Below are 14,276 nucleotides of genomic sequence, written 5' to 3'. Positions count from 1 at the left end.
AAGCCATTCCTGGTCATGATCCCCTTACCAGCCAGCACCAATACTTTTGGGTCTATGCTGGCCATCTGGAAGCAACATGGGTTACTGTAATTACAAATGTCCTTTTATCACTCCAACTCTGCCGTCACCTGCTTTTCACTAGCTTCTACCAGTGTAACTAATCTAGTGCCTGATCATCACTAGGCCGTAGAGTGATTTTAATAGTATGGTTAAAACAAAGTTGTCCAGGTAAGACAACTATAACAGTTGGAGGACTGCCATATCTTCCCTGAAATAGTCAATTTGCCTGTTAATAGAACCTCATGCGACTCTATATATGTAACCTCATTTATACATTGATAACATGACAACTTTAGGTACCACAATTTTGGTGGGCCAGTCTTAAAATGTAGGTGCCTCTCATTTTTATTCCTTTCTTCCTCCAGCATGTTTTTTTTTTTTTCCCCCTCTCTTTTTAGGAGGAGCAGGCACACAGTTATACTATGCTCATGTGCAATGACATGCAATGCAGGTAGCCAGATGAATAGTGAAACTGAATATGATCCCACTCCTGTAAGCTGCAAGTGCAACACTCTCATTAAAGCTGATGGGAATTCCCTGTCCTTAGAGTATGCAGGATCGGATTCTAGGACTGTATTATTTTATGCCCTGATCTTGCACGTATGCTTCAGTTGAGTACATGTGTTTGCAGGATTGGGGCCCTAGTTACTTTCACTCTGCCATGGAGTTGCAGAGGTAGACCAAACTAAAGTAAGTAAAACCAGTTGTACTCTGTCAGCTGGTGTCCATTTTCACTGGTGGCAAATATCATCTGGAAGACTAACACCCAAAATATACCATGGCAGGAGACTGACAGGATAAAAAAAACAGGGTACCTCTAGCCCGATAGAATATGACCCGATATAACGCGAATTCGGATATAATGCGGTAAAGCAGTGGGGAGCCCTGGGCCCTTTAAAGTGCCACCCGAGCCCCGCTGCTTTACTGCATTATATCCGAATTCTTGTGGAGCCCCGGGCCCTTTAAATCTCTGCCTGAGCCCCGCTGCCAGAGCTCCGGCAGGGATTTAAAGGGCTTGGAGCTCCCCACTGCGGCTGGAACACCAGGCCCTTTAAATCACTGCTGGGGAAGCCAGTCCAGTCTGGCACGGCATACTGGACCGAACCCGATATAACGCGGTCACCTATAAGATGGTGAGATTTTTTTGGCTCCCAAGGACAGCGTTGTATCTGGGTAGAGGTGTATCTAGACTGCCATATTTCAGCACCTAGGCAAAATTGTCAATTTTTGCACAATATTTTATGGAAGTGTTCTGAAGGAGACCACCTTAGATCAGTAGTGGGATTAAAAGTTTAAAATCTTTATATTTAAATCTATAATAGTGGCACTATAGGAAGCGGCTCCCAGGTTTAAACTCAGTCGTTTCTTTGTTAATGTGGTTTTTATTTTTATATATATATATATATATATATATTTTTTTTTTAAATTACCTTAATCCTTCACTAGGTTTGATGTGAGTGATTTTCACACAGCAGATATAATGTATTTTTTTATTTTTAAGGGTGCAAAAATGAAGTTTAAGAAAAAAAATAAGTAAAAAGCCCAACTATGCACTGCAGGGGGCTCGTAAAACAAGTTCCAATGGAGCAAAAGATGCTACCACATTCTTAATTCTGCTCTTTAGATTTGTGTGTATTGTATCCTATACTCTTCTGTTGTCATTCCAGAAGAAGCCCACTCCCTCTGTTCTTAACCTCACATTTCTTATATAGAGGGTGTCTTTCACACTTAGTTTTCTGTGCCTTAAGAATAAGTGATACAGCTAGTGTTTGTTTCCTTGAAAGTATAGCAAGATCTTAAGACATATTTAATGTAACTTTCCTTGACATCCTATACTTCACATGCTGCCAATACAGCTGTGTGGTGTTGCCAAGCTGTATTACAGCCACAGAGCTCCATCCCAGCCAGGGATAAATGTTAATATTCTTAATAAATAAGTAAGTATATAATGGTAGCATACAAAGGACCCCATGAGTATTGGAGCATGATTTTTGCAATCCTAGCAATGGAAAGGTTACACTATTAACATAATAAAATACAGGTTTCAGAGTAGCAGCTGTGTTAGTCTGTATCCACAAAAAGAAGAACAGGAGTACTTGTGGCACCTTGGAGACTAACAAATTTATTAGAGCCTAAGCTTTCGTGGACTACAGCCCACTTCTTCGGATGCATATATCTATATGCATCCGAAGAAGTGCTGTCATAGAATATCAGGGTTGGAAGGGACCTCAGGAAATCATCTAGTCCAACGAAAGCTTAGGCTCTAATAAATTTATAATAAAATACTACTCTTGTCACCTAGTGGTGGATGAAGTGGTCTTGCATATTACAGCAGAAACATAAAACACTGCACTATTATTCTCCGCAGTGTGGGGTGTAACGCTCTCCCACCCCCGGCCCAGGTGCGTTTGGCTCTTTGGCCCACCTGGCTGCCGAAGCAGGACCCATGAGTCCCTGGGCATCTCCGAGCAGTGAGCATCACCCTGCGTTCTCTGTTAATGCCCCCGCGGGTTTCCTCATATTGTCCCTCGGACCTCACTCGCCTACCTCCACTTTCCACCGCTCTCCCTTAGCTGCCTCTTGCTTCTCTGTGGCCCTGCCGCAGGAGCCCCGCCCCGCCGGCCAGCTCTCCCTTTCAGGACAGTGCTGTTGTGGGGACACCACAGCTCCAAGCCGCACCGCCCTGCAAGCCTCGAGCACGCTTCCCAGCATGCACCAGACTACCCGCCGCCGAGCCGCCACCTACAGGACTACACTTCCCAGCATGCGCCGCTCCCGGGGGCAGCGGAGGCCGTGCTGGAAGCTGTAGTTCACGGCGGCGACAGGCCGTGGGAGTTTGCCGGTGCGCTGTGCTGCCCCCGGCCGGCCGGGAGCGGGCCCGTCTCTACTCACCGGAGCCGGCCACCACCAGGAGGCTGAGGGGAGCTGTCCGCGGGCTGCTGTTCCGCCTCGCTAGGAGAAGCCGCGCAGTGAGGAGCAGCAACAGCAGGGCAGCGGCGCCCAGCGCGGCCGGGAGGGCGTCCATAAAAGCCCGACAGGGGCGGACATGGAATTCCACAGAACTAGGAAGACACGACGCGAAAGCTACGGGTGCCTTGGCAGCTCAAACTTACTCACTTCTGTATATGCGCTTCGTTCTGTGGCGAGCGAGCATCTCACTTCTCCCCGCCCCCGCGGAAAGTCAACGCAGGTCCTTCCGCGCGCGCCCCAGGGAGGGAGTGCCGCCGCTGCCCTCCCGCACCTGATCCCTGCAACGCGCAGGGGCGCCGCCCTCCCCTCCGGCTCCAGCGCGCCTTGGGAAGCGGGCGTCCGGCTCCCCTGCAGTGAGCTTGTAGGAAGCTGAAGCTAGAGCCCAGGATTCGGTGTGAGGCGCCGGGGGCCCTGCAGCGCCGCCGTTGTTGAGAGCTGGTGAAAAGCTCCGTGAACTTGCCCCTGGTTGACAAGATTAAAAAAACCTTGCTCACTTCTCTATAGCTTTGCACTAGCAGGAGTACAGGGTAGTAGAAGCTTATTTTTTGTCCCTAACGTAAGGCACGGGGAACGGATGTGTTCAGCAAGAAGTGCCATATTCACATGTTAACCCTTTAAAATAAAATGATTAGCACCAAAAGCAATTTAAGTGCTAATTTTATATGTAGACAATGCACAAGAGGAAAACACTGTCTTTCTATGAAAATAAATGTCTTCATGTTGCAGGTCACTGGGAGAGAGGGTAGGTAGGATTTGTTTTATTTAAATTATTTTTCCAACACTGTTTCCTTCCTTGTTTTTTTTCCTCATCATTTGGCCTATTGAGCAGCCCTACTTAAAATTGAAAGAGTTTTGAAATCTGCAAATAGCTGTGAGCATGACTATCAGACTTGGTCATCAGATTCCCTCTTTTCTCCCTCTTACTTATTTTGTATACTTCCTCTTTTTAGCTAACACTTACTATTGGAGACTGGTGTTACTCATCCAGAAATGTGAGTTAAATAATGGAAGGGTATTGTGTCAAGACAAGTTATTAAAAATAAGGGTAAAATTAAAAGAGAAGCATGCAGGGAGGGATCTGCTTTGAGAAACCTGCTCTTGATACTGAAGAGATACATTGAAGATCTGCTAGATCTCTGGCCTTGAAGGGGGAGAAAGCTAGCGAATTGTAAGAAGTCTGGAAAGTTAACTGGTGATCTTTCTGAATAAACTCAGAAGCTCAAGTGCTACAGTCCTTGCTCATTGGAACTTTTGCTGGAGGAAGGAGTATGGCATTTCAACCAGTACATACAGCAGACTGCTTGGCACCAGGGAAGGCTCAGAGTTTGAGTAAAACTGCTTAAAGTATGGCCTTTGAGGTTTGAACGGACAATCCTGTAGTCTAATTGCAGAAAATCTCTACTGGAATAGAATCTGGTCATTTCTTTTTATTCTAAATAAACAATAAAACTGCAGGTCTTCATCTGACTGGAGGAGGTACATCAAGACTTATTCTCGCAGCCCTTTCTGATAGAGCAGCCTCTTTTCTGCTCTAAATAAATGGTAACCTAGCTGCATTTGTTTCCTTATGACAATTTTGCAGTAGCCTAGGGTGCTCCATATCCCAGCAAATATCAGATGGGGATTTCATACAGATAGCTGTAGGAGACGGCGCCATTGGAGTCAGGAAACAAGTCTCTTTGTAGCTGTTAGACCCCACTGTATTCCCCTTGACAAACTCTATCTTGTCTTTGGTTGTAGCCCTCACCGTTATTACCAGATCCTTGTACAATACTTGGTCTCAGTATTGGTCAATATTAGCAGTGCTTGCAGGTAACATAGTTTGTGGCTAGAGCTAGTAACTCTTCCAAAATCCCAAAGTAGCCACTTTAGCTGAAAACTCGTGGAGTACCTATAAATCTGGATGCTTGACTAAGGAAGGTGTTGGATACTGTTGGGCTCTTTTATTGGGACCAAAAATCTGTTACTAGTAGTCCAGGTGAATGTGAAATCTGCTCGCCCTGACAATGTCTGAAAGGAAGGTGTGAGTTTATCCTGAAGAGTCTCTATTGATTAGTTAGTTTATACCATGCTTTGGAATTAAGAGATCTATAAGTGCCAGTTTTATGTATAGTTTATATTATGATTATAAGGGCTGTCACTTCAAATGGCTACTTCAGAGTACTATTAAAGTCTCTGCCATGGCTGCAGGAAATTAGCTTTGAATTTCTCATTTAGGAGAAAGAAACCATTCCCATCTTAAAGTCAGTCAGCATTGTCTTTAAGGAAAGTGATACTTAATGTATTCAGTTCACTTTAGAGCAAGTGGATGGAAAAAATGCTCTTGTAATCTAAGATGGCATAGTTTGTATGGCCCACTCCTAAGGCAGTGTTGTCCAAAGATAAGAAGGGAAAAAGCAGGAGAAGAAAACCTAGTGTTTGTCTTTTTGAAATGTGACTACTCCTTGAGAGAGCTTCCTAGTACACTCAATATCTATCTGGAAAACTATACTGGTATGTAAGTGTTAAATTAAATTGACCTCTTCATAGTCATTTTACAATTTACTATGACTTTAATGAGGAAAGCTAGAAATGTAATATGCTGAAAGTATTTTTTCTCTGCTAGGAGAAAAAAAAAAGTGAGCTGTAAATAACTTTGCTTGTCTAATGGTCAGATCCACTGTCTGACATTCCTAGGACAATTTGAGGTAGTTTTTACTGATATCCGTTTAATTGGTAAGTGAAAAGGTTTGTTGAAGGAACTGAAACATGCAAAATGTTGATTGCTTGTAATGGGCTTTGAATACCTACTATTGAGTGTTCCTCCATTGTAGAAGTATGAACAAGAGAGAGCTTAATATGTATTAAATAAGTAACTGTTGAAAGAAACAATGCCTGTGTACCTTTTGTTTCTAATACCTTCCTAGATACTTAGGAATGTCTTATTAATATTCTCTAGCTCCATTGGATTTTGTTGTATTTCAAGCTGAATATATTGATCTGATTTATGGTAGGTTGACTAGTGTGCACTAACTTGAGTGTTCCTTTTTAACAGACTCATGTTAATATTAAGCCATCTATTGACTATAGATAATAGATTTTTCTGTATAATAAAAGATTTCTTAATAGATTCTTTTCATGTCATGTAAAACTTCTCTGTGAAGGGCAATATACCATTTAGGAAATTACTGTTTCTGAGCCAATACTGAATTCCTGGGAAAAGTAGTGCTGCAGTAGAATTAGTGGTCCCAGGAACTTTACTTTCTATGTAAGAATTGTAGAGGATAAGTGGTCTGAAAAGTACAGTAGGATATTTGGGTTGCTTCAGTAAACTTGAATTCTTCAAAAAAGTAATTCTCTAATGAGTTGTATGTGGCAATGGTGGATTTAGAATCTTAAAGGCAACCTGCCACGAAAGAGGAAAAGGGAAAATGGGCTTGTATCCTTTTTGTTCTTTGTACGAAGACAACCTGAAAGCCGGTGGTTGGGTTTAATTATTTTTTCTTTAACATTAGAAATTCAGGTCCTAACTAGTGAAATGGTAATATCACAAAAGTCAAGTGAGTAAATGTTAAGCAGCCAAAGTCTGGTCTCCACTACAAAGTTAGGTCCATGTAAACTTGGTTTGCATCAGCCTCGTTATGCATGTGTCTACACCAAAAGAAGGTGGAGGATTTTTATGTAACTGTTAAACTCTGTTTTGGCAATGCCTATTAAGCATCAGTGACTAACAACTGGGAGGAAGGCTTCTTTGTTAATGATTCAGCGCCCCCACTCTGTCGATTTAATGTGTGAGAGATGGCAATGAAAATCCTCTGAGATCCTGAGAGGTCCTCCAGCAAAACTAGAGAAGACAGACTTGATAAGCCTGCTTTTCTCCTACCTGAAGTTCTCCATGTCCACTGAAGGTAGGACAAGAAGTAATCTGCTTAATCTATAGCCAGGGAAATTTAGGTTGGATATTAGGGAAAAAAATTGTCCAACCATAAGGATTGGTAACCTATTCTAGTACTTAACTAAGGAGGTTGTGGAATCCCCGTCATTGGAGGTCTTTAAGAACAGGTTAGACAAAACATCTGTCAGAGATGGTTTAAGTATACTTGGCCTTGCCCGAGGGAGTGAGAGAGGTGGATGGACTAGAGTACTAGATGACCTCTTGAGGTCCCTTCTAGTCCTACGTTTCTATGATATTTCTTAGGTAAAAACACATGCCAGGGACTCATTCTGGTCTATATTATAAGGAAAAAAAAGGAAACCAGTCCAATTGTTTAAAAAAATCCATAGTAGGTCATCTGTAACGAGTTATAAAGCATTAGCAAACTCTTTGCTGATTTTTTATTACATGTGTACTTGATTCCATAACACTGAACAAATCTATTTTTTTTTAAAGGGATTTTAAAATTATAAGATTTTAAAATATAATTAGAGATGAAAGTGAAGAAAAGAAGAGAGCATATGCTTAGTCCTGTCTTCAAAGTCTATAAAGTCCTGCGTAAAGGTATAAAGTGAAGCACTGAAATTAAAAAAAGAAGCAAAAAGCTAGATGGTTTAATTACACTAATAGTTATAGCACATTTTATATTCAGTTCTATCCAAGGGGTTTTCCATTTTACCAACTTTAGGCTGCACAATTAGTCAGACTCCATTTGCTACTAAATACTTTAGTGTATATTTATCTATTGTCTGAGTGCAAAATAATTTGTGGAGCTGAGCTGAAGGGTGAGAACAGCATGTACCCAAGGAACAATTAATTATTGCTCTTATGTCTGTAGACAGTCAATATGTTTTATGATGTTCCTATGATTTTTCTCTCTCCTTCCCAATCATATCCTCCCCCCACCCCCTTTCTCTCCCTGCCTGTAAAGCTCCTTGTTTCTCCTCTCACTTCCCAGTCACGGTTTTTGTTGTAGTTGACTAACTAACTTTACTTGAACAGCAGGGTATGGTCTACTCTGAACCTCTCTCAATATTATCACAGGAAAGGGAGTGGAAAGCTCAATTTGTGTGTATGTATGTATGTGTGTTTTGGATTGCATCAAACAGTTTGCTCTACTGGTTCAACTACATCAATTGCTAGTGTTCAGCGTTACATAGCACAAACATTTTGTAATGTAACTAGTTTTTAACAGATACAAATCCGAGTTTCTAAAATCCTATGTTTAGAACTGTAACGCTGACCCACGCAGAGGCATCGGCAGTGGGATCAAATCTGAGACCTCTGGAGCTAAATGCATTAGCCTGTACTGCATGTACTGTTAGCCAGGGCTGTAGTAGGCTCATTAATCTCTAGCTGGCCTAGCCACCATTAGAGGGGGACAAAGTGTCACTCCAAGCAAGCAGGGGGTTACATAACCAATTATGCCAACACTATCTACATTAACATTAGAGTCTACATTACCCTTCTTGATATAATGCCACTTCTATAAATGTGCTTGATGCTCCCTTTTATATTTCTTTATAAATATAGGCACTGCTCCTGCAAACACTTAAACATGCTTGTAGCAGGGGAGTGGCTTCCTTGAGCACAACCTTGGTGGCCAGAGGGAACTCTGCAGCACCGTGCAGTTTCCTCTATGTCAGTGTATCACTATTTAACGGAGCCTTCTGGAAAAGCACGTATCAATTTACAGGCTCTTACCTTAGAGCCCAGACAAAATGTAAAAGTCCTAAAATAAAGTCTCTGAGTTCCAACAGCAGCTCTTTCTTCTGTAAGGCCTCACAGTTACTCAATGTTTCTCCCAGGCCTCCCTGACTGGAGAGCTTTGTAATCCCTTTCTTCTGTTTGTTCAGTCCCTCTCTCAAGGGTTCCTTCTCTGTCTCTTTAGAACTTGGTGCTACTCTTTTATAAGGGAATCACCTGATCCTAGCAGATGTGTCCGCTTAGTAACTAGCATTGGCTCGCCCCAGGCCTCTAGCCCTTAAATGGGCAAGCTACTATGTTACACAGCTATATTGCCAACCCCAAATGCTCAAAAAGCATGAGATCAGCCCCACCCCCCCCAATGTGAGATTTTAAAAGATATTGGATTCTTATTATTTGCCTTCTGGTTTTTGAGCTTTTAGGGTATCCTTGCTTCAGGTTTTCAGGCTTTTCTCAACAACCATGAAGGCTAACTAGAAGCTTACTTTAAAAAAAAAAAAAAAAAAAGGCTGAGATTCTGGTGAAATATCATGATTCCAGCAGCTGGAGCTTTTAGCTGGGGCTAAAATAATGAGACTTGTGTTTAAAATAATGAGTTGGTAACATTAAGTATGTGAGTAAACCCACATGAATAAGTGTTTATAGCATTGGGCCTTAATGCTTTATAGCAGCACATTAGTGCCATGAATGCAGGGGACTGGACTAGATGACTTCTCGAGGTCCCTTCCAGTCCTACGATTCTATGGTTCAGGTACTCATAGGAGGTACTCAACGGACTAGCAATTTGGAGGGAAAATGTCTTATTCCAGCAAGCATGAGCTACACTGTTGTATGCAGGCAGCATGGCTAAAGGTTGTTTCCTTAACATATTGCACCTGACAGAATGGCTACAGATGAGGAGTTAAGTACAGTCTCACACTGTCACCCTACATTGCCTCACACAGAAACAATCTGGAGGCATTCAGAGTGTGTTTTGATGAAGCAAGAAAATTTGCCAAGATTTGCAGAGGAGGTAGGTAGGTTTGAAATTATAGATTGCAACTTGCTCTAATTATTGATTAGCATAATTTAGGGTGAATTCTCTGTTAGATAATATAACTTGATCTTCTTTTATCTCCCCAAGAAGCCAGGATTCTGAGAATGAAACTATTGTTCCAGATTTAAAAAATTCTGAGCACCCAGGAGTTCTCACTGAAGTCCCTGGGAGCTACTGTTGGGATGGTGCCAAATTGGTGTGGCCATACTGAATGAATGGTGAGAGCATAACTTGACATGACTTAAACATGGCTCAATGGCTGCAGAGGATCCTGGGAGCAGGTTCCCTTGAAGCAGACACAAATTTGATAAAGAACTGGCAAAATCTGAGCGTACAATCGATTATTGAACCTATTGATCAGCAAATATGGACCCATGAAAAAGTAAATATCACATGTATAAAGTTCCAGCATAGAACACAGGTCAACCTAGTTATAGTGACCTTACAGCAAGGACATCATGCAGAGAGCCAGAGTGAATGATTGATGAGTGAGTAAACATGTGGTGATCTTCATTTGGTACCACACCCCCCAGCCCCTTCTATAACACTAATTAGTAAAATTTAGTAACCATACACCCACTGGGTATGCCTTTAAGACATGTGACTCCTTTGAGGAAAGAGAGTATAAGAATCAAGCAAAGTAAATTACTGTGGTTGAGATTCCTTAATTGATGCTTGAAGAAGCAACTTAGCCAAAACTCTGCTCCGTGGGCTCAAGTAGGACTGTGAACCATAGGGGTGTCAATGCAACCAAGGCCTTGCCTTGATGGAATCTGAGACAGACCAGAGGACTGAGAAGAACAGACCAGGAGGGAAAAAGCTGTCTATAAAATTGGTAACCATCTTCTCTGTTTTCCAAGCAGAAACTGCATGAGGCTAGCGCAGGGCCTGTTTGTGTATGTTTGTGAAAGAGAGACTCGTTAAGAGGAATGTATAGCTCTTAATGTATAACATAAGAGTTATGTGCTTAATATAATCCTTTACTGCTTGTGTAATTGCTTCTCAATAAACTGCTGTGTATTGCAGATAACTATTGTGGACCTTTTTCACTGGTATGACAGTAATCTGCTCCACCGGGTGCCAGTAAAGATCCATTTATGGGGTAGTAGCGCCCCCTGTTGTCAACATTTGGTAGCAGAGGACAGTTTACTGTTGTGTCTAAGTGAATAAGTCTGAATCAAACTTTGTCTAAACTGGTTGCCCGTTAAGTGCTTGGTATCTTGAATCATTGGTGTTAACCGACTAATTTGAATATTGTTCTGAATCAGTTCTGACTTTTATATTTATTATAGTTCAGGGGCCAGATTTAGTTATAGTACGAAGAGAGGGAAATATAGCAGTGAATGGGGTTGTATTGGTCATTCCTAGAGTCGATGATGTTTCACAAACACAGAGAGAGAAGGGTCATTGTACCACGGGACAAGGGAGACATCCCAAAGCCCCTGGGTATGGTTTAGAGGTGCTTACTGAGACAGGCATGTGAAGAGCTGATCCATGGTTGCCAAATGCTGTTCTGTCCTGTACAAGGCAGGGTGTTTGAATGAAATGCTGTTAAAATATCAGACATGTGGCACTCCTATTTCTAAAAAGGAACAAATAACAAATGTTGCTGTTTTGTTTATGTATCAGGCTGTGAATAGGTTTGCAGAGGAGCGTGAGATTTGGAAACAGGAGAAGGAAAGTTTGCAACAGAAGCTGAGATTACAAAATGAAGGGATGAAAAGAGATTTTCAAACTGGTCTGACGCAAAACGTAACTAATGTCCAGCAGATAGCTGCTTTAACTCAAACTTGTCAGGAATTGGAATGTGATGTGGATGCACAAATGCAGGAAGAACAAAAGTATAAATTGGAGGCAAAACGATATAAAGGGACTGTTTCAGTTTTAACTGAACAGGCTACAAAGCCACCTGGAAAAGAGAATCATAAGAAATGCATTGAAGTGATTAGGTTTCAGAGTAGCAGCCGTGTTAGTCTGTATCCGCAAAAAGAAGAACAGGAGTACCTGTGGCACCTTAGAGACTAACAAATTTGTTAGTCTCTAAGGTGCCACAAGTACTCCTGTTCTTCTTTTTATTGAAGTGATTAATAAGCTGGAGTCTGCTTTGGTGACTAGGAAAACTATTTGTAGCATGGCTTTTGATCATAATCCCTGGAATGATGAGGCCTGGGAAAATGTGAAGGAGTGGCAGAGGGAAAAAGCACAAGAGAAGGAGGAGGAATATGTAAAGCCAAGTGCCCCTCCACCTCCATATGAATGTATGAAAGAGGAAAAGAATGGCAAAAGGGTGTGTGTGTCATTACGGTCTGGCAAAAAGTATGTGAGTGAAGCAGCAAGTGATTAGAAAACGGAGATATAGAGCTAAATACGATACAGATGGTATGATCAGTACTGAAGGATCAAGAAGGGAGTTTGGTGTTTGAACTCCTGGATGAGGAAGATGAGCCTGTTGAATCAGGGGACAAAATGGAAAGCAGTGGTGGTTCAAATACAGTAACTCCTCACTTAAAGTTGTCCCAGTTAACGTTTCGTTGTTACGTTGTTGATCAATGAGGGAACATGCTCATTTAAAGTTGTGCAATGCTCCCTTCTAATGTCGTTTGGCAGCCACCTGCTTTGTCCACTGCTTGCAGGAAGAGCAGCCCATTGCAGCTAGCTGGTGGGGGCTTGGAACCAGGGTGTACCGGCAGCTCCCCTATCAGCTCCCCGCTCCCCTAAGTTCCCTGTGCAGCAGCTGCCCAGCAGCTATCAATTGCCGGCAGTTCAGCTGTCCCTCCCCCCACTGCCATGTGCTGCTCCTGCCTTCTGCCTTGTAGCTGCTCCCCAAGACTCCTGCTTGCTGTGTGGAGGGGAAGGGGAGAAAGAGAGGGGGGCTATCAGGGTGTCCCCCTCCCCCCAGCTCCTGCACCCTGCTTACCCCATCTTCCATAGAGCAGGGGGGACACACAAGGGGGCTCAGGGAGCTTGCTGGCAGCAGCTGCGGTCTCAGCAAGCTGATCTAATTAACAAGGCAGTTTTGCTTAAGAGTAGGGTCAGGTACTTAAAGGGGAAATGCACATCTCTCTCTCTCTCTCTCTCTCTCTCTCTCACACACACACACACACACACACACACACACACACACACACAGTGTGTGTGTCTCTGTGATGCTGTTTCCCCTCCCTCCATTCCTGCTGCCTTGTAGAGTGTGAGAGTTAACCCTTAAGGGATCAGCCAATTGCTAGTTCATCATTTAGCAGTAAGGCATTCCCTGGGAAATATCCCACCCTCTGACTTCTCCACCTCAACCAAGCGTCACAATCATCATCACTGTGTACCAGTATTAAATTGTTTGTTTAAAACTTATACTGTGTGTGTGTGTGTGTGTGTGTGTGTGTGTGTGTGTGTGTGTGTGTGTGTAAAAATAAAAATATAATCTTTTGTCTGATGGAAAAAAAATTCCCTGGAACCTAACCCCCCATTTACATTAATTCTTATGGGGGAAATTGGATTCGCTTAACATTGTTTCGCTTAACATTGCATTTTTCAGGAACATAACTACAACGTTAAGTGAGGAGTTACTGTACCTAAATCCCCAGGCTATGTATTGGAAGAACTTGCCCGTTAACTGAAAGTGAAAAGTTGGCAAACTCCATCCCAGAGCCTTCACCCCAGACACCCTCCCCCACCCAAACTCCCTCCCAGAGCCCAACCTCTCACCCCAACTCCCTCCCAGAGCCTGCACCCCAATTCCCTACCCCAGACCTCCTCCCCTACCCAAACTCCCTCCCAGAGTCTTAGGTGGGGGGGTGGAGTTTGGGGAGGCAGAGTTTGGGGGGGGTGGATTCTGGGCTGCATGAGTGACATTATTGACCTGTTGGGAGGATTTGAGGAGTGGCACTGGCCCTAAGGTAAATTGAGTTTGAGACCCCTGCTCTAAAGGGAGCCGTTTGGGCCCTTTGTCAAGTGTACAGGGGCTGATGCAAAGTGTCTGGATTTTTGAATTTCTGTGCGTTGTCTATAATTCTTGGAAGGCAGCAGAACTTTGAAATCATGAAGTGTGAAGCTTCTTCTATTGATTTTCTCTCTCTTTTAGAATGTTTATTAAGTTATACACAATAAGCTGTGTTCATAAAATGTTAGGGTTTCACATTTCAGAGTCAGGTTTCATATCAGCTTATAGAAAAATCCATTTGCTGATTTACTGACACTTGATCAATAAAAAATATACAGATAACTTTCAAAATGATGTCCTACAAAAGTAAATTCTATACCAAACATTCATTGATTTTTTTAAACAATATTTTAAAGAAAAAATATCTCGTGTTCTGTGAGTACAATCTTTGAACTGGAAGATAATTGCAATTATAAATATGTTATTTCAATGTCAGACAGTCAAATAAGAAGTTGTAGTAGCATATATTTTTTTACAATTCCATAAGTTTTCTGCAAAACATTTAATAATAATGTTCTGAACTGCATCATCCTCATAAGGAAAAACAATTAGTCAGAAACTCATAGTACCTGATGTTGAATTTTTTTTTATAATATATCTTCTCCCTAAGTTATGTATATTTTAGTCTAAGAGCCAGTTCCTGAGAAGCAATGACC

General features: G+C 42.3%; 2 protein-coding genes across 4 annotated transcripts in view; one reads left to right on the top strand and one right to left on the bottom strand.

Moving 5' to 3' along the window:
- ALG14 (ALG14 UDP-N-acetylglucosaminyltransferase subunit) overlaps positions 1–3,263 on the bottom strand; it is a 32,013-nt gene extending 28,750 nt beyond the window's left edge. For 2 of the 3 annotated variants that reach the window (XM_034779283.1, XM_034779282.1), the window contains exon 1: positions 2,953–3,111. In XM_034779283.1, the coding sequence (XP_034635174.1) occupies positions 2,953–3,085 (133 nt within the window). In that variant the 5' untranslated portion in view covers positions 3,086–3,111. Of the gene's footprint in view, positions 1–2,952; positions 3,112–3,177 lie in introns of those variants that run through there. The other variant, XM_034779284.1, reaches the window with a different exon arrangement.
- A 164-nt stretch (positions 3,264–3,427) lies between these two features.
- Positions 3,428–14,276, top strand: part of TLCD4 (TLC domain containing 4) — a 78,682-nt gene continuing 67,833 nt past the window's right edge. Inside the window, exon 1 of the mRNA XM_034779281.1 lies at positions 3,428–3,772. The gene's annotated coding sequence lies outside the window, so the exon portion shown is untranslated. The remainder of the gene's footprint in view (positions 3,773–14,276) is intronic.

The sequence above is a fragment of the Trachemys scripta genome, chromosome 8 (assembly GCF_013100865.1).
Source record: "Trachemys scripta elegans isolate TJP31775 chromosome 8, CAS_Tse_1.0, whole genome shotgun sequence".
In the NCBI taxonomy this organism is placed as follows: domain Eukaryota; kingdom Metazoa; phylum Chordata; order Testudines; family Emydidae; genus Trachemys; species Trachemys scripta.
The sequence above is the reverse complement of the archived record's forward strand: the minus strand, read 5'-3'. Positions and strand labels throughout refer to the sequence as shown.